Source organism: Polyodon spathula, chromosome 6 (genome assembly GCF_017654505.1).
Source record: "Polyodon spathula isolate WHYD16114869_AA chromosome 6, ASM1765450v1, whole genome shotgun sequence".
NCBI classification, from domain to species: Eukaryota; Metazoa; Chordata; class Actinopteri; order Acipenseriformes; family Polyodontidae; genus Polyodon; species Polyodon spathula.
In genome coordinates, this window is record NC_054539.1 from 26,082,380 (window position 1) to 26,105,246 (window position 22,867).

The following is a 22,867-nucleotide window of genomic DNA, read 5'->3' on the forward strand; positions in this document are numbered from 1 at the left end:
TGTCAGTAGATGTTAGGGGGTGTTTGATACTATAAAGCAGAGACTCTGCCAGGCCCCCACTCTCATCACACCAGATTTCACCAAGAGATTCATCCTCCACACCGGTGCGTCAGGTGTTGGTTTGGTTGTGGTTTTGTTCCAAACAGTAGATGGAGTGGAAGACCCTATCATGTTTTGGGGCAATACGTTTTACACACCTGCATCCAGCATGAAAATGCCTTAACACAGACCTGTATATGTTAGTTAATTACGGCTGGCCCTTCTATGTAAAGAATGCCTTGCCCCAAGACAATGCCACATGTTTCGTATATGATAGACTCATATCGTTTAGGAAAAATAGTTGGGTTAGGGTTAGAGGCAATGCGATTTACTTACTTAATTACTGAAATGACGTCAGCCATAACTGTATATAGTGGTTCATTAAGGCTGTCATTTCTATATGAAGTACGCATTGCCCCAAAATCCTTTAATATTTTCCACATATTGACCACTAACATCTATTAGAAAGAATTAGTCAAAGATCTGAGGCAGTGTGTTTTATACACCTAAATACAACAGTAAAAAGATGCCAGCACAGCCCTATAGCACTCCATTACTTCTGTCTCTTAGAACATGAGTTAAAGGTTAGGGGCAATGTGTTTTACATACCTATATCCAAATATAAAAGACACCAGCTACACCCTAGAACTGCATTCATGTCAAATGTATTGCCGTTCCGGCTTTTCCCTAGTGCTGCAGAGTTCAAAGTATTATGACGCAACAGTTAGCACTGCAGCTTCTCACTCAGTCACAGACAGCTCTTTAACGGTGTAACTTGTATATAAAAAAACATATTGCCCACAATCATTTCACACTTCATAGATCAAGTGGACCGATAACTATTACATAAATAAATAGTTGAAGATTTAGGGCACTGCGTTTAACACACATATAGCCAACGGTAAAAAGATGACAGACACAGCCCTATATAGTGCTCCATTAAGGATGTTTTTTCTGTACGAAAAACGCTTTTCCCCAACGTAATGCCAAATGTATTGTATAGTATGGACTAATATTGCTTAGGACAAGTAGTTAAGTTTGGGACCATCGCTCCTGACTAACACCTGTGATCACCCTTTTTATATGCCTGCGGCTGGAGCCTTATTAATCATTTATTTAATTTTTGGCTCCAGCTACATCCCCATCCCCATGTGTTTTTGCAGGGAGGAATTTAACCCCCTCCCTGCCACACCAATATCCCCCCCCAATATCCCCCCCCCCCCCCCCCCACACACACACACACACACACTCATCGACAGGGCTTCTGCCCTGCTACACCATAGTATATAACAAATATGGCATTATCGTGGGGCAAGGTGATGATTCCTGTCCACTTTAGCTGTTTTTTCAAATATATATAACTAACAGGAAAAGGGATTTTATACTTTCATGACCCCAGCGCTCCAGAGTTTAGGTCTGGGAGTAACTTACCCTCTAATTTTAACACTGAGACAGTAAAATGTGTTTTCAAGTCATGAGTAATCTCGATAAATAATGTACAATCTTTAATTGTAATGGTGCCTTCCATTTTAACTGCAATGTTACTTTGAACTCCCGTACAACCACGTGTGTGTTCTACAAGGTTTTTTTTAATCGGCTCAACACGTTTTTTTGAGGTATCACACTGACTCTGCAAATTAATTACGTTACTTGTATTTTAACATGACATTATTATACTTGGTGAACATGTTAAAATTTCAATATAAAGCTACACGTAAATAAGATAAGAAAATGCATTAATAAGTTATGAAATAGTTAGTTTAATATTAGTCTTTTTTTTAGCAGTTGTTTAATATGGGACCCTGGATGTTTTAGAGCATAAATAATAATGCAAAAGCCCAAGGAACTTTTTAAGGAGGGGGTGTTTACTCTTCAATTGGTGTAGCTTCTAATTTTTCTTATTCTTATTGTGATTGGCTGCAAAGATAACAGAGCTAGCCAGAGATTGGATCATTTTTGTTGGGTTGTTTTTTCTTGTGTACAGTTTCCTGAAAAGCAGGTGGCTATTAAAGCACCTGTTTTTTTTGTTAGTAGGAATTATTGGATAGGGGACAAGGGAAATGGTTGAAATAAAGGTAAGGTTGTATAAACAATGTGAAAATCGTAATTTATTTAATTGTTTATTTAATAATGGGGAGGTAATGTACAGAACCTTAAAGAGTAAGTAGCTTCTAATGTAATCCTGAAGTAGTTTGTTACATTTCCTTCATTATTGAGTTGATATTTTTTATCTAAATCCCCATTTACATGACTTCAAGCTATTCTGGAGACATTTAACAGCTCTCAGTGGGAGAGTTGAAAGATCACCCAAAACCACTCTGAATGTTTGCAAACACCATTTGTAAAGAAAAATAAAATTTAAAAAATTAAAATGATATTTTAAGCTACTAGTAATAATATGGTTTCAAAATAAAAAGTATTATGGGTTTGAGATTTAAGTCAGTATCCCAGTGGTAAACTGGAAAGTTGTTTTTAGTATTACAGGGCTCTGTTATTGTGCAAGAGGCTATGATTGTGAAACTGTTACTTCATGTACCAGACACAACTTTGACATATTATGAAATATGTGTTTGGTGGTGGTCAGCGATTATACAGTGCTGTTGACATGGGCGTCGTCACTGTTGAGATACTTTAAGACTTTTTCCATTAACACTAAGTCTTCCTCTGTAGGATGTTTGAGGCCTTTAGTTCCTCCTCACAGCTACATTAACATATCGGAAACCGAGTTCTCCATTCCGGTGGGAACTGTTGTGCACTACCAGTGTTTTCCTGGATACGAACTGGTTGGTGCAGAGATCCTGGAATGCACGTACAACCTGATCTGGTCTGAGAGCCCTCCGAGGTGCCTTGATGTCGAAGGTAATATAGCAACATGTATCGTGGCACAAACTTTTGTACTGGTCAACCAGTAGGGCGTTAAATCAACTGTAGGGGTCACATTCTTCTTGCTCTGTTTGGATCTAGTCACATCTAAAGCCAGCAGATATGTGATCTTGTACCATAAACAGTGCCCTAGTTTACATGCAGTTTTGAAACTCCAAATGTTCCCTCCCTTATGAGAATGTAACACACACATACTGCACCATGCATGTTCCTGACACCTATAGGAAGTCTGCGGCCAAAACATGGTATGTGTAAAAAGGGTAGATAAATAGCCTTCTCATGTTAAAAAGCTGAGCAAGTTGACTTAACTTTATTAACAACTGTTATCTGTTAAAATTAGCCATGGCAAGCTTGTCTGACTAAATAAGGAGATGATGGGGCTTTAGGTTTGGAGAACTTTTATTCTATATGTTCTTTTTTTATTTATGCATACCATTTATTCACTGTTTCAAATTATTGCCATTTACGGGTGACCCCCTAAAATGACGGTGCTTTTTAATTTAGTTATTTTAGAAGCAAGGCTATATATATATAGTTATCCTTTTCAGTCCCTTAATATTAACACAGGGGTGTGCAATTTTTGAAAGGGAAAAATGCTAGAAAATCTGCTTGCTCCCTCCCTGTCGCACAAAACACACACAAAAAAATTAGAATATAACTTGTAGGATTTTGGTTTTATTTAACAGTAAACACAGTCAATCAATTAGTGATTAACAGGAGCGGATCTAACCTTGTAGCTTGACGGGCTCTCTAAATTCTGCAAGACACACAAAGGCTTCCCTTTTGACTCTACCTCCCCTCACATTTGTAACATTTAAACTTTAAGGAAAAGTTCCTTTCATTGCAGTTTGGAATACATTTACTAGTAAATGTAAGTAGCATACTAAAAGTACAACTACAATACTTGCTCAAATATAAAATTAGCTTCTGCCTGTTTTTTTTTCCCCACTCTTTCTCTATAAGCTGAATCCAGTTCCTGATGTACAGGGGCCGTTTTTTTTTTTTAATCTGGGTAACAGTGATGTGGATTTTGTAATCCTATATTTTGTGATCGAGATTACTTTTATCTGGATCATTTTGATCAGGTTTTTCAGAAAATGTCACTGCTGGATTACATTTATCTGATTGCAGAATCTTTTTTTTTTTGTGGGCTAGTTCTTAGTAGTGTATAATGTGTTTTTTTTTTTGGCCATTATTTATGATCTAGCCTAATTTAACGAAAGGAATAAGATTGTGGTAGTAATGAGTAATACACAACTTTATGTTTTAATATTTTTTTTATGTCATTGCACATATAACGCATGCAAACAATGTTTTATTTTTGCCTATTTAACAGAAATTAAATAACTAAATCTAATTGAATAAAAATAAAACTTTTGAAAAAAAGTATAGGTCGGGAGTCCAGCATGTCAGACGAGCTTTAAGGAGGCGTATGTAAAGGCATATGCTTTCTTTTCTTTCTTTTTTTAAATTAAAGCTATACCATTAAATAAGTTTTCCTTTTTGCTTGCATGGATACAAAACTTAAATATGTAAATATGATATTATAACTTGTTTTTGACATAGTGTGTGTTTGCTATGACAATTCAAACAAAATATTGCTGTTCTGCGATTTGATAGAATAGATAGATTAAATGATGATTATCATTTAAAAGCTAAATCTACCTCCGCAGTAGAATCACAATAATCCTGGTATTTTGGATCAAAGTAATCGTGATCTCCTCTTTTTAAATTCCAAAAAACCCAATTGCAGCATTTAATCGTGATTAAAAGTGCGATCGGATTACCAAAACGAAATTGGATAGCAGTAATCCTGATTGCATTTTGATGCTTTGAAAAACCCAATTGCACAGTATAATCCAGATCAAACATAGAAAAACCAGATCCAGGTATTTTAGTTTGTTGCATCACACATAGGAAATCACTGCCAACTATTACTGCTGATTTGTGGAATTTTGATTTTTCTTGACATTCTTTCAGTTTTGTAATTGCTGAATCCCAGATTTTTAAAGGACTTGTGTATAACCGGTCGGTCAAGTTTCTCTGCATTTTTTACTGTTTTTCTACCAAAATGCACACACTATTTATAGTAGGCTCCATCAATTTCTCCAAAGACAAAATATGTTTTTTGTTTTGGTTATTTCTACTACATACTTAAAAAAAACACACACACACCATATTTTTCCATATCTTATTTTTTAAATTTCTTTTATTATATTTTTTCTTTTGGGGGGAGGGCAACGTTCTTTCCCTGCACTACTCACTGAAATAAAAACATACATGAATGAATACATAAATACATTGCCATGAGATTTACAGTCTATTTTAAAATAAAATACTGTACAAAACCTCATGTATAAGCATTCCATTTCTATCATTTTAAACATTTGTCAATCTTCATGTTTAAATAGTTTCACAAACTGATGGATTGTGGTGCATGTTCAAGAAATAACTAATAGGGCTTCTGTTCAAATCTAGTAAAGAAAGCAATAGGCAAGTGTATATTAATAAACTATAATAATAAAGTACAGACAAACTAATGTTAATAAACTACCTGTCAAACTAAATGAACACCACACCCTTACACACGTTAAATGCAGCAGCAGCTCTAGATTAATTATAAATAAGTGTAGAGGAGCAATATTCAAGACATGCACAACATTATTTAACAGAATGGTGAAGCAACTCACTAAGACAGAAAATGCCAAATTGCTCATCAACTTGTCTGATTCTGTTTTTTTTTTCTCCAAGAGTTCAGACAATTTCCAACTGTTTGCAGCATGACAAACAGTGGCACGTTTGGCTATTTGTTTACACGCTTGTGTTGATGAGGTGTACTCGTGGAAATCAGAATACAAAACGAGACAATGATATGACGACGGTTCTGAAAAGATTTAATAAACCAATCGGTGGGCCAAGTTGCATTTGAAAAGATTGATTGAACCATTTGAATTTAGTTCTGATGATGAGTTCTCGGGCTACAAAACTATGGAAGTCCATCTCGGTCAAAAACGTGTGCTGTTTGGTATACATTTCAAATAAATTACTATGCGTAATACTGTTATACATTGTGCATGCTATTTTGTTAACTACGCATATTATTTTTACTACATGTACAAATTTGGGCCAATCAGTTCTTCAGAAATGAAATAACAGCTAATGAATTCAAAGAAAGTAGTACGTGTACTAAATAATCAAATGAAAAGTTGCCTCACTTTTTCCATGCTCTTCAAAAAGTGATCAGGGAATATGAGCATTTAAATATTTTTAAAAGCTGTCTCAAAATATGCTTTTTTTTTTTTTTTTAACTTGCCTTTCCAATTTTTTAGCTTCTGTTTTGTATAGTGCTTATGTGCCTTTTTTTTCCTGTATATTTTTTTTTTTTTTTTTTTTCTGTTACCATAAAACTTCCAATCACCGGGTCTTTTTTAAACAGCGAATTATGAATAATAATGCAATGCGTGTTATACTGGATGTTAGTGGATTTTATTGTTTTTATTATTAACAGATGGAATTCAGTTTTTCAGTGCAGATTCGTTTTTTTCTGCTTGTTCATTTAACGTTTTTGCATGACCTTGTTTACTTTCGCTTTATACTTTGGGGGTGTACAATACAGTGGCATTGTGTTATAAAATAAAACTGTTACTTAACACCCACTGACACAACCTTTTAACGTGTTGCCCTCCATGTTGCAATTTAGTTATGTTAATGATATAAGGTTGTACGTTAGTGGCTTCTCTATGATTGCATCTGAAGTATTTGAAGTTGTTAGTGATGTTACATAATAAACGCTGGGTCTTAATAGTTAGCAGGTCTTCTGGCAAATATTGTAAAGAAATACCCCCGGTGCTATATAAAATTAATAATAATAATAACAGCTAGAACTGCCAGGCAGTTTTACAGCTCCCAAGCCCCTGTAGCAGTATCCATCAGGCGGCCATCTTGTTTAACGCACAGATGCTATTTTTGTTTTTCAAGTTTGGAGTTAATCAGCTTCTGCTTCGCAAACTTGATTCGGGTTTGGATGCTGATGCTATATGCCAAGTGTCGGATCAATCGCTTCACCGGTTCCCAAGAAAAAGATTTCAAAAGGTTTCTAAAAAAATGCGTCAAACAGCCATTTTCGTTTCAGGTCAACACCATTTTTTTTTTTTTTTTTTTTTTAAAAGTCAGTTGTATTGATACAGTATCGGGGAAGATGCTTGTGAAGTTTGGAGTTAGTCAAGTAAATAGTTTGTCAACTGACACAGGTTTAAATTTCAAATGTAAACGTATAACTAGTTTTGTTTTATAAAACCACTATTTTCACATATTTGTATCCCATTGTTACTGGGACGATAACTACCAAGTTTGAAGTTCGTTGGTCAAACGGTTTTCAAACAGCAGCAGTTTGTTAACATTAAAGTTTATCACAGCAACTTCTACTTCGCAAACTTTATGCGGGTTTGGATGCTGGTGATATATGCCAAGCATCAGATCAATCACTTCACCAATTCCCAAGATGAAGATTTCTAAAGGTTTTATCGAAAAATGTGTCACGGCGCCAATTGCAGCCTTGCTTGGAAGCCTAATATTATATTGTGATGACCCTTACTATTTTTAACAGTAAAGCAGGAGACAGAGACAACAATTATCAAATGTAATATACTTGATAATAAACAAGGTCTCTATCCAGGCCAGGACCACGCCACGTAAAATAACAAATGCCAAATCTCAATCGGACGGCTGCACTCAGCAAATCTATACTTGCAGCACAGAAGAAAATCTCTCACCGTCATATTTGCGATATTCCTTATTTTAAATTGATGTTGTCTTGTCTAAATGATACACCAAAGGTTATTGGCTACTGTGCCAGTTACGTTGTGAATAAGAAGCAGTTACACGTAAATATGTTGTCATGGCAAGCTACTAATGTAAAATGGCTAGACATCAATGTAGGAAATACGTAGCTTGTGTCATTTTTTAAGAACATGTACCGATTAAAATTGGTATACAGTCATTTCTGTGCTCTGATTGGTCCAAATAAGTACTTGTAGCGAATACTTGAATCGTGTACTACACACCGTGTTTTTGACCCAGATGGCCTTCCATACAAAACAGTACTATATCCATTGTGAATGAATCGCTAGCACTGCCAAAAAGGTGCTCCTTTAAGCAAAGTTCCTGTTCCTTTTAGGTGGAGCATTTACAATGGGGGGGGGGGAGCCATTTCACCACAAGGGTGGTCTCTTAGGAGGTGTTCCTATTTGCGGAGACTGCTGTATTCTTTTTAAACAGCGTTTAAATCTAAATTTATAACAGCGTATATAATATAATATATATATATATATATATATATATATATATATATATATATATATATATATATATATATATATATATATATATCCATTGTTAGTAACCATGGCATAGGTTAGCAACCATAAAAACAAAAGTAAACAATTCAGTTTTTTGCCAGGAAAGGTTTGTCTTGTAATGCATCTAAACAGTAAACTTCACCTCCTTTTTTTTTTTTTTTTAAAACAGCCCAACAAGTATATGCCTGACCATGAAGTGTTACACAACACGATTTTTCATAATCTGTTAATGCCTTAGCGACTAGTGTGTGTTTTACCATTTAAATGTCAGGTTCATGTGTTAAGAAAGCAGTATCCCTAATTTGGTAATTTTACAAAATAATGTAAATAATACCTTAAGTTTAAAGGATTAGTCTGTGCCAGAGGCTCTCAGACAGCCATTTCTGGATTTTTGTTTGCAACCAATAGAAGATCAGCTTCTTCCACAGCTAGCCAATCAATCATAAGTGGTAGGGGTGGGACATAAACACTTTTTGAAATGTTTGTGCTTTGGTGCTAGACTTCTGCAATTCCTTTTTCAGAAACTTGCATGGCTTATAGAAATATAGAAACTTGCATGGCATATATAAATATACCTGGATTGTTTTTCTAGTAACAGAATGAACATGGGACAAATAAATAAATGATTTGTCCAAATATAACGGCAAAACTTGTTGTCCCTCTCAGAAATCTAACTGCACACCTCCTGTAACATAGGATGCAATTAGTGTCACAACATCTATCATCTCACCAGCGCCTGTCATTTACTGCCTCCAAAGAAAAAAAAAAAAAACACTAATGCTTGTACCCAAACATAAATTAATTATATTTGCTTTGCAGGGAATTTGTGCCAGTGGTCAACTGCTAGAGTACAGGCCTCATTAACAGGCTAGATAAACTACCGTGTATAGTTGACGTGAAATCTCTTAAACCTAATTCATAGGGCAAGATGAATTGCGAGAAGGAGCAGGAAGACAAAGTACATTTATTTCACAAGTCAAGCATATTTAAAATGAATGAAGATTTCAGAAAAAGATGGGCAAACTGCAAAATATATTTCTGAACGGCAGAGTGCTTGTAAAACTTTTTATAGAATTTGTATTAAAACCAGCAAAACAAATCTTACCTATTTATTAATTTATGTAATTTTGTTGGTCAAAGCTATACATTAATAAATCATTCCCCGAAGATATTTTAGTGCTTTACTCGCAGTCCAGATATTCCATTCAAGAGGTTTTAAAAAGGAACACAGCGACGTTCAAAACATGCGGGTCATAGAAACAGCAACTATGGTACTGAGAGGGACAGCCAGTCTAAGGGTTCTGGGAGTCTGAGTTCTTTTAAATCACCCAGAAGTTCGTTCTCTGTAATCAATTGCTGTTTTCCATTGACTTGTGCGTTTTCAATATCAGTACAGTATACATATGATCTCTTGGAAAATACCAATAAAAGATCAAATACATGTTTACCATACATGTGCATTAAATGGGTTTTATCTTTAAAGCACGGGTAAACTGGTCAGCCTCAAAATTGACAACAGAGTGACTGATGTGGACCTCTCCAAAAGTGAGACTATTCATGAGGATCTCTCTTTGTTCTTGTTAATGAACAGCATGTAACAGTGGTAGAATAGCACTGTCTGTCCATCAGAACCAACCCTTTAAGCTGTTACCCAGGTCACTCCTCTTGCAGCACGATTACAAAGACTTTTAATTGTTTCAGATTTTTTTTTTTTTTTTACTTTTTTTTTTTTAAATTTCCGTTTCATACCATAGTATTTACTATATGACGTTATTTCCCAGATAAGAACATAAGAACATAAGAAAGTTTACAAACGAGAGGAGGCCATTCGGCCCATCTTGCTCGTTTGGTTGTTAGTAGCTTATTGATCCCAAAATCTCATCAAGCAGCTTCTTGAAGGATCCCAGGGTGTCAGCTTCAACAACATTACTGGGGAGTTGATTCCAGACCCTCACAATTCTCTGTGTAAAAAAGTGTCTCCTATTTTCTGTTCTGAATGCCCCTTTTTCTAAACTCCATTTGTGACCCCTGGTCCTTGTTTCTTTTTTCAGGCTGAAAAAGTCCCTTGGGTCGACACTGTCAATACCTTTTAGAATTTTGAATGCTTGAATTAGGTCGCCACGTAGTCTTCTTTGTTCAAGACTGAACAGATTCAATTTTTTTAGCCTGTCTGCATATGACATGCCTTTTAAGCCCGGAATAATTCTGGTCGCTCTTCTTTGCACTCTTTCTAGAGCAGCAATATCTTTTTTATAGCGAGGTGACCAGAACTGAACACAATATTCAAGATGAGGTCTTACTAGTGCATTGTACAGTTTTAACATTACTTCCCTTGATTTAAATTCAACACTTTTCACAATGTATCCGAGCATCTTGTTAGCCTTTTTTATAGCTTCCCCACATTGTCTAGATGAAGACATTTCTGAGTCAACAAAAACTCCTAGGTCTTTTTCATAGATTCCTTCTCCAATTTCAATATCTCCCATATGATATTTATAATGTACATTTTTATTTCCTGCGTGCAGTACCTTACACTTTTCTCTATTAAATGTCATTTGCCATGTGTCTGCCCAGTTCTGAATCTTGTCTAGATCATTTTGAATGACCTTTGCTGCTGCAACAGTGTTTGCCACTCCTCCTACTTTTGTGTCGTCTGCAAATTTAACAAGTTTGCTTACTATACCAGAATCTAAATCATTAATGTAGATTAGGAATAGCAGAGGACCTAATACTGATCCCTGTGGTACACCGCTGGTTACCACACTCCATACTGAGGTTTTTCCTCTAATCAGTACTTTCTGTTTTCTACATGTTAACCACTCCCTAATCCATGTACATGTGTTTCCTTGAATCCCAACTGCGTTCAGTTTGAGAATTAATCTTTTGTGCGGGACTTTGTCAAAAGCTAAACCTCTATAAATAAAAGTGGAACAACGGGCTTTAGAATAGCAGTAAAACAGATAAACCATTGTTTGAAACATGTCCTGGGCATTCGTGACTCATGGAAAAGGAATTTTAGAAAAATTTACAGGATATGCAGAAAGAGTTTCCCCAGTGTATTTTGTTTTTTTGTTTTAGTTTATTGGTTTAACGGTCAATATACCTTCTAGGAGTTATATTAGATGTTTATTTATTTTTTTTTATTTTTTTTTTTAGATGAACACTGCTATCATTATATATATATATATATATATATATATATATATATATATATATATATATATATATATATATATATATATATATATATATATATATATATATATATATAGAATGTGTGTCACAGAGCTACCTTTTATTTAAGTGTGCTAACTCGTGCATCCCCTGTACGCAAGACCTGCAATGTCGAAGGCACTTCTAAAATAAGACATAGCCAAGCAACACATTATATAAGCATGCTAAAATATATTAAAGGGTGCTGCAAAATATCTGTATCTAAAGAAACTTGAAATTAAGTTGATTTCAATTAAAAACATTGTTTTGTAGAGATAGCTGTTCTTGACAAAGTTTGCTGTTGCCATTTTCCCATCCAGTAAAGAAGTGCATGTTAAGAATAATATTAATGTCTTTATTTACTTATAATTATAATGTCATTACTGTGGTGTGTTACGAAGTAACAAAAAAACAGAACGGTTGATCTCAGTAGAAAACAATGGGAGAGCAGTGTCTGTTTTTTGTAAAATAAACAATAACATGCCTAGCCAGACAATAGAATTGAGGAACCAACCAGAAGTAATTTATCATTATGGCATCTGAGAGACTGTTTCACAAAACTGCAAAAGCAAATGCAAGAATCAAAGGAAATTTGTGAAGGCTAGAGTAACATAGAGACAGCAAACAAATGTTAGTCTAAATGAGCAGTAGCTGGCTATACTTGTGCTGCATATAGCAATTGGAAAATCATTACAAAGCTCTGTTTGTACTGGTTAAGCAAGCACAAAAACAAACATGGGATGTTTGCTGACTATGGATAATGCAAGGTTTTGCAAAGCAGTAGAAGAACAGGATGATTATAAAGTCAATTGGCCAATGTGCAACTCTGCTGTGTGAAAAATAACTAGAGAAATGAGGAAGGAGGAAGCACCAAATTATTCTAGGACAACCACTCTAGAGTAACTGACACTTGTACCTATGTTATTATATTACCTTATGAGTGGCCCGTTTTGTTGTAAAAATGGTTCCATTTAAAAACATCCAATTGTAGTATTTGAAAAACGGACACAGTACCATGTTATGGAACATGTTCCTCCATAGCAGCACTGAAAATGGCTGTTTTACTTTAAAATTAGTGTATGCTTCTGGTGTAGAGGCACTAGAGACCTAAATTATATACCTGTTATTACTACACTACATCTTATGTTCTTGTTCATGTTTACATTTAGTACTGTACATTAGGAAGTCATTTTACATACATGTTGTTCTTTAAAACTATTTTATTTTCAGTTTGTCCCCTACCTCCAATGGTGGAACATGGAGACTACATTTGCCATCCACAGCCCTGTGACAGATACAATCATGGCACTGTGGTAGAGTTCCACTGTTACCCTGGATACACTCTAGCTAATGACTACAAGTATATCACCTGTCAGTATGGGCAGTGGTTTCCTAACCTCCAGGTATATTGTGTTAAATTAGGTAGGTATAACAATGTAAGTACATAACTTGTCATTTAAATTATACTAAACAGCACATGTCTAAAACTGACTCATTACGACAGATATGTCTATCAGAATATAAGTTTGTCACGGTTGCTTTACAAACTGGTAATACCTGATATTCCCTCTTGTCTACCTAAAATGAAGATGTCTGTTGTTTTAAAAGAAATATGTACATTTTATTCCTGTTGAAACTTCTACAGTAAGTACCCATAAAAAGTGTGTCATGTCTGAGCCTAAAGCCTGGCATGCTCTACTCGGAACCTACCTGGTTACCGGTGTCCTGCAGGTTGGCTACGAGATTTCACACTGCTTTTGATAAAGCAGGGTTGACCTGGGTGGTAGACACAAGTGCACAGTACCTGAAAGCAGCTTGTTTTTACAGACGATTCCATCCAAGCTTCTCTGGATTGAACCGTCAGCCCAAATGTTGATTAGAGCAAATGTTTCTTCATCCCTGCTGCAGTCTGGCTTATGCTGTGTCTAAATGAACAAAAATATGGCTAAACAAAAATGTTTCTTGCAGAAGTGAAACCTTCACACAGGCATGGCTGTTTGTTATTTCATTGGCTTACAAACAGCAGTAATGCATTTTGTCTACACCCGGGTCAAATGGGTCGCTGGGACCCAGGTAGGAGTGCCAGTGTGAAAGGAGCATAAGAGAAAGCCCTTGTTAGTAATATTGAGAGGGATTTTCATGACAGGAGGATTGGAATTGGCTTCTATGGTAAAAATGTAACAGGCAAAACACCTGATTTCTTATTAAATGCATATTTTTAACACTGATATATGTCTTTAGTAGTGTTAAGATATGTCTGCTGATCTATACAGCAACTTTCAAATCAGTAAACAGGAAGTACGTTTTAAATGAAGAGCTTTTCACTGCATACAGAACCCTTTCACTTTGATTAGTTTGTTTTTCACACTTTTTGGCTGGTTTACAAATATGCTTGGGTGTACATTTTCAAATAGTTTACTCTTATATTTTACTGTTTTTAAAAAAAACAAATGTTTGATTGCTTTTGTGGCTTGCATTAGTTGTTTGGTTTATGGTTTGTAGAACTGGCACTTTTTTTCCCCTTTCAAACAACAGCAGTTTATGAAAGACTGGAATAAATGTTTTAACAATATACCCCTTGGGCTAATTCTCAAAGCTGTTTTCTCAAAACCAACATTGCAAGCCTCAATGTGTAATATCTGAGTTGTTGGTGGTGTTTTCATTTTTTAATTGTAATTTGTTTTAAGATTTAAAAAAAAAAAAAATAATTTAGAAAATTCAAATTACGAAAATAATAAAAAAAATTAAAATAATGAAAACACAGAGCAAATAGCTATGAGAATCTAAACACTTTCAGCCTGATTTTCAGAAGGCACATTTTTAGAGAGAAAATAGAGGTCGCAATGCATTTGCAATGCAAGTTTTTTTTTTGCCACATAACTATACATCTCGATTTTCATCAGGGGCAGGTTAATTTTCTTCTACTCCTCCTCGCATTTGAGATTCCTGCTTATGACTGATTTAATTTCAAGTTCATTTAACAAGCCAATTAGTCACGTTTCAATAGTCTGGACTTCCATTTAACTGGAGAACGAGGCAGCACACATGTAATCGCAACAATTGGTGGGGAGGGACGAAAAATACATTGTTAAACACCCAAGCTGAGCTTTTGCTCGAGGATATTTTATCACATAAAACTGTCATTTTAGGCAAAATGTCCGGCACCACGGCTAAATTTAAAATACGGAAAGATAACCGAAAAAATAAATGCAACCTCTTCCATAAAAAGGTCAAATAAAAAAAAGTCCAAAAACAGATTCTAAAGTTGTGATGCAGCCCCTAGTCTCTGTAAGTTGCTTTACATGAAAGCATCTGCTAAGTGACTACATAGTAGTAATAGTAATAGTGTGACTATAGAAAAAAAAAGTCATTTGTTTATTTCAATATCATAATGTATTTTCTGATGCAATATAAATATTCTTTACATGCAAAATCGGAATATTTATGTATGTTTGTGAAAAATCATAATAAAAATGTTAAACATTAATATGCGTTTGCTACATATGTTTTTGATCAGTCATATGTTAATTATGTATTTAATATATTCTAAAATTAGCAAGCCTCTACTTATAAGCCTCCTGTTCGAAATTTCTGAACAAGATGCTGTTCTCCATGACAAATGAGTCGTGGCATGAGCCAGGGTACTTAGCAACTACATCCGTAATACATTTCACTATGTAACACAATTTTTGTTCCTGGGTAGCAAGTGTTATTTCCTAATTGCTTATCCCTCAAAAGTATAGAAAATGGCTATTATTCCCCACAAACTTTGCTTTTGTGACCAGTACAGTGATATTTTGAAATTTACCTATTTCCAATGAGAAAACGGGTGAATGTGTCATTTCGTTCACATAAAGTCAGAAAAAAAAAAACATATGAATCCAAATTAACATGTATTTATACTAAAGTAATACAAAAATGACTACAAAAGATTTAGAAGTGAGTAGTTTTTCGGGATTTACGATTATACTGTAAATCACTTTCACGAATCAGCCCCCAAATGTAGTCTCCCATCATGTTCTCGTTATACTGTCCTTGGTAGCGGCGTTCAAAGTTCAGTATATCCTGGTGGAAGCGCTCGCCTTGCTCCCCCGAGTACGCTCCCATGTTCTCCTGGAATTTATCAAGATGAGCATCAAGGATATGGACTTTGAGGGACATCCTACAGCCCATTGTGCCGTAGTTCTTCACCAGAGTCTCAACCAGCTCCACATAGTTTTCGGCCTTGTGATTGCCCAGGAAGCCCCGAACCACTGCGACAAAGCTGTTCCAAGCCGCTTTCTCCTTACTAGTGAGCTTCTTGGGGAATTCATTGCACTCCAGGATCTTCTTTATCTGTGGTCCGACGAAGACACCGGCTTTGACCTTTGCCTCAGACAGCTTAGGGAAGAAGTCTTGAAGGTACTTGAAGGCTGCCGACTCCTTATCTAGAGCTCTGACAAATTGTTTCATAAGGCCCAATTTGATGTGCAGTGGTGGCATCAGCACCTTCCGGGGGTCCACCAGTGGCTCCCACTTGACGTTGTTCCTCTGTGGCCAGTCCCGCCTGTGGTAGTGCGCCTTGGTGTCCCTGCTGTCCCAAAGGCAAAGATAGCAGGGAAACTTGGTAAAACCGCCTTGGAGACCCATCAGGAATGCCACCACTGCAGCCTCTTGATGCCATCTCAGAAAAATGCAGATATGTATCCACTTAGGCAGCTGGAACTAAACTGAACTGGTGGGCTTAAGGCCCCTTTATTTATACCACTATTTATATTACTGGAAAGTTCTAGAAGTTACTCCAAGTTTACTCAGCACTGAATCTATCTGGAATGTTCTGGAAAATAGGTAAATTTCAAAATATCACTGTGCTGGTCACAAAAGCAAAGTTTGTGGGGAATAATAGCCATTTTCTATACTTTTGAGGCATAAGCAATTAGAAAATAACACATACTACCCAGGAACCAAAAAAAAAAGAAAAAAATTGTTACACGGTGTCATCACATAAAACTTTCACAGTTAAGAATGATGATGTTTTCATTGCTTGAATCTGGGTATATTGCAAATGTGTGCAATCTATTACACCCAGCATGTTTGGGAAGCCACACAACTGATAATATTTGTGTTTTGGTTCTATTTTGTTCCACATCCCCAGTTGGAAATAGTATATACCCTTGCCCTTCGGAAAAGTGCATCTGTGACATCAGTCAATGTAGAAGACTGGCAGATGCTTGATCTGTCTCCAGCTTTTGTCTGGATGGCACCTGTTGCATGAAAATGAAGGGCTTCTTTAACCTGTACAGGTGTAGCATGACTGCAGGCTGTTTGTGATTCTAAATCAAACCAAGCAGATTACACAGCTCTGTTATAGTGCCTATAGCCAATCTGTATCTACACGTAGCTTGTTTTGTAGTTTGATCTAGAAATGTCTGACAGGAACAAAATGTTCTGGGTTTAGTGTAGGGTCGTTTGTTTCTTATCCCTTCCCTCTCATGCTGCTGTCGAAAAATTGGAAGCGCTTCCATATTCTCCATTGTAGATTACAGCTCAGTAGCCCTGTCAGCTGTCACAGTTTAAATAAGGCACAAGAGGGGGGACATGTCTTAATTAGCAAGTGTATTTTAGTGTTTTAAACCTTTTGAAAATAAGGTGGTGTTTGCAAAATAGAACCAACTATAAATTTCAATTGCTTGTAATGCAAGTGTATTTTCAAAAAAGAGCAAGACCTAAAATTGGCTGTTCTGACTTACATTTTGCAACTTATCTGGAGTCGCAAAGTTGTTTGCACCCTGTTTTTCCCTCTGCCTCTTTTGAAACTCAAGCTGTTTGTGTCATGTAATTCTTTCTAAAGACTGTATAACACAAATAATGCTTTGTTATAAAGGCCCCTAAATGTACTCCATTGTGCAATTTGCAATATCAATTTGAAAGGCAAAGAAACCTGGCCACAGTACAAAACTAGTGACTATGAAATCCACCTACTAATGTTTCTTACTAGTTTTGTAGCATTCTTGAAGTATTCCTTTCACAGGAAGTTAACCAGAGTTCATTTAAAGTTTCTCTGTATAACTAAAGTTGATCTTTTAACATCTATTGAATGTTCTTTCTACCAGAACAGTTGATGAATGAATGTCTTTATTTTTACAGAGCTGTCCTGGCCAGCCACTCAGGAAAACCTCCTGACCACATGGAAAGTAGTTGCATTCACAGCTACCAGCGTCCTGCTATTATTACTGTTTGTCATTCTAGCCAAAGTATTTCAAACAAAGTTCAAGGCACGCTGCCATTCAAGGTGTGTTTATTGTATCAGCGATGTTGAAAGATTAGAGATGGTTGGAGTTATTTAGTACCACTGTTAATAAGGCAAGCAATTTTACCGTGTCTACTAACATAGAGACAGTTTCTTTCCTGAGTGCAATAAGATAGCTGATGGCTAAATACACAATATGAAACATATTTTGCATTGTATGCCAATTGCTTATTTACTACCAGCTAGTTATATTTTCCACAATTAGCTGCATTAGAGCTATTAATAAATTGCATGGATTCTAATTTCACACTTGATATTATACAATAAATTGTATGAATTTTGAAAAATAATGTTATGCATTATTGCATAAAGTGATCATGTATGTTTAAAGGATTGAACATACCAATTATATACATTTTAGTGAATGAGTGGATATAGCTATAAATCCAAAATAAATAGAAAGTGGACCCCAATTTGTGAACTGTGGTATTGTTTGGCATGTCCAAAAATACGGAGGTCGTCTGATCAGCATTTCTGATCTGTCCAAGCTGGAACAGTTTGTTAGAAACACTGAAATTGTAAAATCTTTTCTTTTGAATTCCTCAAGAAGCTAATGGTGCTTCTTTGAAAGTGGCTGCCTGTATGTAATGGATGATTAGAGATAGGGCAGTAGTATTGGTTCGTCTTTTCGCGGCAGTAAATCACGTTGCTGCTTGTATACTTGGGCAGTGACATTTTTGTTCTCATGTTGTCGCGTCTTTTTTTGGTGATTTTTTTTTTTTTTTTTTTTAATACATGCATCACTACTGTACTCAAATTTAAGATACAGAATTTGAGAAGCAAAATACGGTTAAAGTGCATTTAAATTCAAAGGAATATGGTGTATATGTATACAGTGCCGTGACTGATTTTGCCCCTCGTCTGATTTTCTGTATTTTTGCATATTTGACACTTATCAGATCTTTAACCAAAATCTAATATTAGATAAAAGGGACCCTGAGTGAACAAATAACAGAACATTGATACTTATTTCATTTATTTATTAATGAAAGTTATGCAACACCCAATGCTCCCGTGTGAAAAAGTAATTGCCCCCTTAAACTCAATAATTGGTTATGCCACCTTTAGCAGCAATATCTGCAACCAAACACTTCCTGTAGTTATTGATCTGTCTCTCACAGCGCCCTGGAGGAATTTTGGCCCACTCCTCCATGCAGAACTGCTTCAACTTTGTGACATTTATGGATTTTTAAGCATAAACTGCTAGTTTCAGGTCTTGCCACAACATCAATGGGGTTTAGGTTTGGACTTTGACTAGGCCATTCCAAAACTTCAAATTTCTTATTTCTTCAACCATTCTGATGTAGACTTGCTTGTTTGTTTCGGATCATTGTCTTGCTGCATGACCCAGCTGCTCTTCAGCTTCAGCTCACGGACAGATGGCTTGACATTCTCCTGTAGAATTCTCTGATACAGAGCAGAATTCATGGTTCCTTCAGTGATGGCAAGTCCTGATGAAGCAAAGCATCCCCAAACCATGACACTACCACCACCATGCTTGACCATTGGTATGAGGTTTTTACTGTGGAATGCAGTGTTTGGTTTTTGCCAAACACAACAGGGCCCATGTTGGCCAAAAAAGTTCCACTTTTGACTCCTCTGTCTATAGAACATTGTTCCAGAACTCTTGAGGATCATCCAGGTGTTTTTTGGCAAACTTGAGATGAGCATTCATGTTTTTTTTAGTGAGCAGTGGTTTCCACCTTGCTACTCTGCCATGAATCGCATTTTTGCCCAATGTCTTTCTGATGGTGGTCATGAACACTGACCTTTGCCGAGGTGAGAGAGACCTGCAGATACCTGGATGTTGTTCTAGGGTTCTTTGTGACTTCCTCGATGATTTTACGCCTTGCTCTTTGAGAGATTTTGGCATGATGGCCATTCCTGGGAAGATTCACTATTGTCCCAAACTTTCTCCATTTGGACAATATGGCTCTGACTTTGGTTTGGTGGAGCCCCACAGCCTTATGTGCCTCTAGAACCTGTGTGCTAACAACTTCAATCTGATGGTAAGGGCCAAAGTTAGTCAGATTTATATTTGGTAGGGCTGGCCCAAATCAGGCCTGATTGTTAATCAAACAGCTGACCCTAATTATCTGTTTAATTGAGTTAACTGGTGGGGGGGCAATAACTTTCACACCTGAAAATTGCATGTTTGATTACCTTGCACACCAAAGATCTGACCAAATTCAATGTAAAAAATTAGCAAAAATGCAGAAAATCAGACGGGGCAAATACTTTCACGGCACTATATATTCAAACTTTAATTTACTCCAACAATGTATATTGCATAAACAGTGGGTCAGATCTGCTATATAAAAAGTTTATTATTATTTTTTTTTTGTGATATTTCCCACAGAGATGGACAGCGAGGTCCAAATGATCCTAATTTTGTAGTAGTGGATGGAATCCCAGTAATGCTGCCTTCTTATGATGAAGCTGTGAACACCAGTAATGTTATGCCGCCAGGCTTCTCGCCCTCTGCTGACCAAGGGGAATCCCTACATTCAGAGGACCAGGGTCCTCCTGCCTATCTAGATTTTGTTGAAAACAGCAGTGCCATACAACCACAATCCAGTGAATATGAAGCCTGTGAGAGCTTTTATGATTCTTCTGAACAGCTTCAAAGTATATGTCCTTCATCCTCGTGTCCTGGGGGATTGAACAACTTTTCAGAAAGAACCAATGTGATAACTTCAACAGCAGACACTGCTTCCACAAGTCCAAGTATTGACATTGCAGATGGTAAGTTATTACATGACAACTGTTATTTTAAGCAAATCCTTACTCAATAACATGGCAATTGAACCAAATATGCCACAGAAAACAGCTGTGTAAATGCAGCTTGAGTGTTTCAGAACTTATGATATCAAACTGTGATTTGAAGTGGAAAATGAAACTAATAAATAATCTCTGAAACAGTTAGAGGTTTCATGAACCGCAAATCAAAGCGAGCGTTAAAAACAAAATATTCATCTGAACAAGCCTTAAAATTTGGGCCTAGTACGTGCCTGTACTATTGATATGGCCAGAAATTAAATAATATGGCAGTGATGTGGTTCATTTTTACATAGTGCTTTGAAAATGGAAACTTGTTTTAATTAACTAGAAAGGCTGTAAAAAAAAAACAAAACAAAAAAAAAACTTGAGTATTTAGAAATAGTATTAGATGTTCTTTCTATCATAGTTCTTTCTACATTATATAATATCAACTTCTAAAGATACTCGGCACATAGCATATGGCTTGCATGTGTTGGTAAACAGCACTATAATATTAGCATGGACGTGAGCAAAAGCCTGTAATGGTGGACAATAGATTTAACAATGTCGAATCAACTTTCAGCTAAAACCACATCCCTACTGGTGTACATTTCCTTTCTGTTGGGTGAGGTTAACTAAACACCCAGCCCACTGCTGACAGTGAGTGAGCTTTGAGCGCACACATAGCTAAGTTACATATTTAAACAGCAGGCTGTGGTTCTGCAGTCTGTAGGCGAATCATTGTATGATGTTGCTTTTAAAAATGTGTAGTATTTGCTAGGTACATTTACTTTCTGGAGTTTAAATGTTCAGTGCTAGTAGTTTAATCAGTTCAGTGTTTTATCTACGTTTACATTTTTAAATAACAGTATTATTGAGTTGAGCAGGCAGCTGGGTTGCCCTGCTTAGACAGTGAAATCACTCACTTCTGTGTTGGAGCTGGAGTGATGCAAATGTGTTATTTTTACTTGCAGTGCTTCATGTTTTTTTCACTGTGACCAATTCATTGAAGAACTCCTTTGTCGAGTGATTGCATTAGCCTACTCGTACGCCGCTAATTATTAGGCTAATAGAAGCAAAAGCACGGTATTTTTATTCTTATTAATAATAATAATAAATAAAAAAGGAATTGCAGGATAAAAACAAAACAAAAATCATTCCCTAACTCCTGGGATTGGAAAGTGTCTGGAATTGGATTCTCTATTCCAGACCCATTGAGTGTGTTCATATCATACAGGGAGTGCCCATCAACAAGCTTTAATTGTCTGGCAGATGATTAACATGAACAGACGACTGCACTAAACACTAACATGTAAACAGTTTGCTAAAAGTCTTTGACTGATAAATGTCACCTTTTACTTTCAAATTTAGCTTTTGGAAATATTCACTTCATACAATGTGTTTATTCTGGCTGGATTTGGTACTGCAGAAGACACACATAGCATTTTAAATGTCCAGCTCAAGTGTTCAATGATAACATTCGAGTTAATTTAAAAAAAATTTTTAAATGCGTGTATTTGTAAATTTGAAATTGTATTTATGCAAAATTCCCCATCTGTTTTCTCTCTACACTTTTGCATTTGTTGAAAGAAATGCGCAACTTTTGAATTGCTTTTTGATTTTGTTTTAAATTAGAACCCTAGATTTGTTTTTCAAAAGCATAACCTGGTTTTGGACTTGTTCTGCCATACTTATTGGTCTGGATTTTGAAATAACTAAAAATGTTATGTAAAATGTTCATTGTGTTGTATTTAATTAGTTTAACAGCAGTTTTCCATGAACAGTAATTGGCTGAACTCTAGCCCCTCCTCCTTCCCTGTGTCCCTTCTGAGCCAGCAAATCGAGGCTTTTTTTTGACCGGCTTAAAGCTTTTTACAACTTGAAGTCCTATTGGTTCATTTTAAAATACAGAATTACATACCCCTGTCTAGGGGTTGCATTGTTTACTAATCGGGGTGCAGTTTTACTGAAATCTGCGATAAAAAGCAGGCACGTCCATCACATTGGTAGGTAAGAATTTTTTTTTTTATTTTTAGTTAACATCATTGACACACAGACATGTAAATTTGGTGTGAACTCTTCCACAGCAACTGGAGTCACCATAAACAACCAAACTAAGAAACCATCCATGAGTCCGGTTTGAGGTCAAGCAGGTTATACCGTGTAACAAATTAATTTTTTTGTTCCTGGATAGTAAGTGTTATTTCCCAATTGCTTATGCCTCAAAAGTATAGAAAATGGCTATTATTCCCCACATTTATTTACAGTATAATCGTAAGTCTCGAAAAACTACTCACTTCTAAATCTTTTGTATTACTTTGTATAA

General features: G+C 36.0%; 1 protein-coding gene across 4 annotated transcripts in view; it reads left to right on the forward strand.

The window, feature by feature from the left end:
- The window catches only part of LOC121317072 (sushi domain-containing protein 4-like), a 37,173-nt gene that overhangs the window by 12,466 nt on the left and 1,840 nt on the right, over positions 1-22,867 (forward strand). For 3 of the 4 annotated variants that reach the window (XM_041252657.1, XM_041252659.1, XM_041252658.1), the window contains exons 5-8: positions 2,710-2,898; positions 12,723-12,914; positions 17,619-17,763; positions 20,141-20,526. In XM_041252657.1, coding sequence (XP_041108591.1) covers positions 2,710-2,898; positions 12,723-12,914; positions 17,619-17,763; positions 20,141-20,526 — 912 coding nt within the window. The remainder of the gene's footprint in view (positions 1-2,709; positions 2,899-12,722; positions 12,915-17,618; positions 17,764-20,140; positions 20,527-22,867) is intronic. The other variant, XM_041252660.1, reaches the window with a different exon arrangement.